This window comes from Impatiens glandulifera, unplaced genomic scaffold, assembly GCF_907164915.1.
Source record: "Impatiens glandulifera unplaced genomic scaffold, dImpGla2.1, whole genome shotgun sequence".
Lineage (NCBI taxonomy): Eukaryota > Viridiplantae > Streptophyta > Magnoliopsida > Ericales > Balsaminaceae > Impatiens > Impatiens glandulifera.
The window spans coordinates 369,731-372,851 of NW_025919514.1; the positions used below are offsets into that span (position 1 = coordinate 369,731).

At 37.6% G+C, this 3,121-nt stretch overlaps 1 protein-coding gene across 1 annotated transcript; it reads right to left on the reverse strand.

Annotated features, from left to right (window-relative positions):
* Window positions 1–968: 968 nt before the first annotated feature.
* Window positions 969–1,361, reverse strand: LOC124918086. The gene has a single exon (XM_047458337.1). It carries the CDS (start codon window positions 1,359–1,361, stop codon window positions 969–971), a length of 393 nt encoding a protein of 130 aa, XP_047314293.1.
* Between the last annotated feature and the right edge of the window lie 1,760 nt (window positions 1,362–3,121).

Genomic DNA, 3,121 nt, shown 5'->3' on the forward strand with positions numbered 1-3,121 from the left:
TAGAGGTTGAACTCTTTGGAATGTTTCCGGTTGTCCGTTTTACCGCCTTTGTATCCAAGGCCAAACTTGAACTTGGGGTGTCTTTGGTAGGTAGACATCTGGCTCACGGCTTCATTGGATTTCTTCCAAGCAGCCATGACATACTTAGATATTTTATTTTCTTTAGTCAACGATTGAACTGTCTCCTTGAGCTTCTCATTCTCATAGGATAGTTGAATCGGTTCATTGGTCTTAGTTCCACTTGATTCACCGGTTTGGAAGTTGCTCGGTTGATCAGTATGGACATTCAGCCAGGTTGGTATAAGGGCAGACAGGTTCTTGAACTGAATGACCAAATCTTCCTTGGTGAACTATTCAGAAGAGAAGTCAAATACCTATTCCTCCTTATCCATGAGACAAGGAAATTCGTTGTCATCGTTCTTCGTGTCAGAGTAAGCCAAATAGCTTCCACCTTCATCGGCTAGTAATGCCTTCTGAATTTCTTTGCCTTCAACGGATTGCTGATATTCACCTCTCTGGTTATTGTTATCCGGTCTACGATCATCTGGCCTTCGGTCGTCTCTCCTTGATCTTCTGCACTCCGACCTATAATGACCTAAAGCGTTACAATTATAACATCTAACGTTAGTTTTATCACCACAGTAGTTGTAGTTGTTGTTATTTGATGGTTGACTCTTCTTTATGAATATTTGGAATTTTCTTGCAAGCATGGCCACCGCATCCTCGGTAAACTGTTCAGAGGTTTTGATTGGTGCCAAAACGATTGGCTCCACTAATGTCACCAAAGCTTTGGTTGCGGTTGACGTTGAGGATTTATCTTCGATCCGAGATCTAATCTCAAACTCGTATGCCTTCATGTCCTCAAGCACATCATGCAGTTTCATTTTCCCGAGACTATTAGATTCTCGCATCACCAATGTTTATATGTCCCAAGCACTATGAAGAGACCTCAATGCTTTGACAATGTTCTATTTGTTGTCATACTTCTTCCCAAGGGTTGAGAACTCATTCACCACATTTGTGAACCGATCACTAAACTCTTTCATGGTTTCACCCGGTTTCATCTTAATGTTCTCAACCTTCTGAGTTGTTACTAGTATCTTGTTTTCTTTTGTTCTTTCATTTCCCTCATGAAGCCGAATCACCGTTTCACAAGCTTCCTTTGCAATAGCACAATCTATGACTTTTCTGAACGTATTTATGTCTAGAGATTTAAAGATATATCTCCTGCAATGGTTGTCTAGGTTGTTCCTTCGCCTATCCTCGGCTGTCCATTCACCTTTCTCCTTCTCAATCATTATCGGACCTTCGCTAAGAATGGCCACCATTTCATCATCTATGGTAATCAGATGTAAATACATCTAAACCTTCCAATTGACAAACGCCTCACTTTCTTGCATCGGGAGCTTCTCATTGTGAGTCATGTTTGCTAGCTTTGTGGTACTTGAGTGTTGAGACTAGCTGCTCTGATACCACTTATTAGGATCAGGATCGCCGATAGAGGACCGGGGTCCGACTAAAGAAGACCGCTTACAACACACACAATGGTTGACTTTAATTCGGTTAAGAATTAAAACCGGTCTGAACACTTCACAAACTGTCACAAACTCTTGAACCGGGTTCAAGTGCGGAAGTAGTTTGTTTTAGCTTGAAGTGACACACACGTATCGGTTTGAAATGAGAGTTGAGAAAATTCGGTTAGAGTGAGAGAAACTGGTTTGGTTGGTTTGATGACCGAAAGTAAATGAAGGACACATAACACATATTTTATGGATGTTCAGAGAAAACTCTCCTACGTCACCCCTTCTTCTCAAACGATGAAAAGGATATTCACTAAGGAATATATTCCACAATACAATACACACTCGAGTCTTATTTACTGCTCGATGTATACTTTACAATACTTACACAATATTATAATACACTTTTACAAATATGTAAATACACAGATTTCTTCAATTCGTTCTTATCACTCAAGAGCTTTTCAGATTTATCAGAGTTTATTCGCAGGATTCAGAGTTCAAAGATTTTGTGATGAGCGCAAAAATTAGTTAGAAGAGAAGCAAGTTTTCGCGCGGGAGCTTAGAGAGAACTGGAGATTACGCGAGCGAGATCTTTTCTTCAGCGTATGTGTTTCCTTTTATTGTGGAAATATGACAACGGTCATATTTCTCTCTCTTTAAGGTGATTGGTCAAAAGGAGCTGTGCCGGTCCGGATTAGATGACTTGGACGCTTTGTCTTTTGTACACTTGGCGGTTGTGCAGTGGGCGGCCGCCTGCTTTTGGAGATTGCTTGTAGACTTGTACAAAGTCAAGTAATCATTTGCCTGTATTTTTGTCTTGTTTCAGAACCTTCTTATTCATATTCTCAAGGAATATTTTGTTTATCTTAACATGTTAGCTTCCAACGTATCCATATCTTTGAGTAATCTGTCCGTTGAAAATGTGCGGTGGCTTTAAGATCTTCAAGATATCGAGTCAGTCGGACAATTTTCGGTTTGCATTTCAACCGGCTTTGATGTTTAGCCGATCCGGATTTCCTGGAGGGATGAGTTCATTTAAGAATTCCGACTTTGAGCTTTTTCAGTGATATTAGTTTGAGCTTCCTTTGGAGAAGTTGGTTTGACCGGTCTGGTTGGCGATATGCACCTGCACATAAAATTGAATTTGATTAAGTTCTTTTAGATAGTTAATTACTTACTAATTAACTATCTAGTTTTTCTAACAAGGTTTATTTTTGTTGATTTTTTTTATTATTATTTTAGTTAAAGTTTGTGGATTATTTGATCCTAGGTTAGAATGATATTTTAAAATCAAATTTTTAACTAAAATTAAACTTAGCCCTAACTTAAACTTGGAATTATTTTTCTTTAACGAGTTCTTTTGAACTATAAATTTTTATAAAACTAAAAAAAAGAGTTAGATCCTTTATATAATTCTCTTCAATAAATTTCTTAAAAATCAATCTAGACTTAGACTAGTTAAAATTTTGATCATTAAATTGCTTAGTCTTAATTTTTTTAGAATAACTCTATGTGATGATTATTGTATTAGGTTTTCTCGTGTCTTTGTTTATTTATTTGATTTGATTTTATCATTTATCTTGCATTCAAACCCTTTA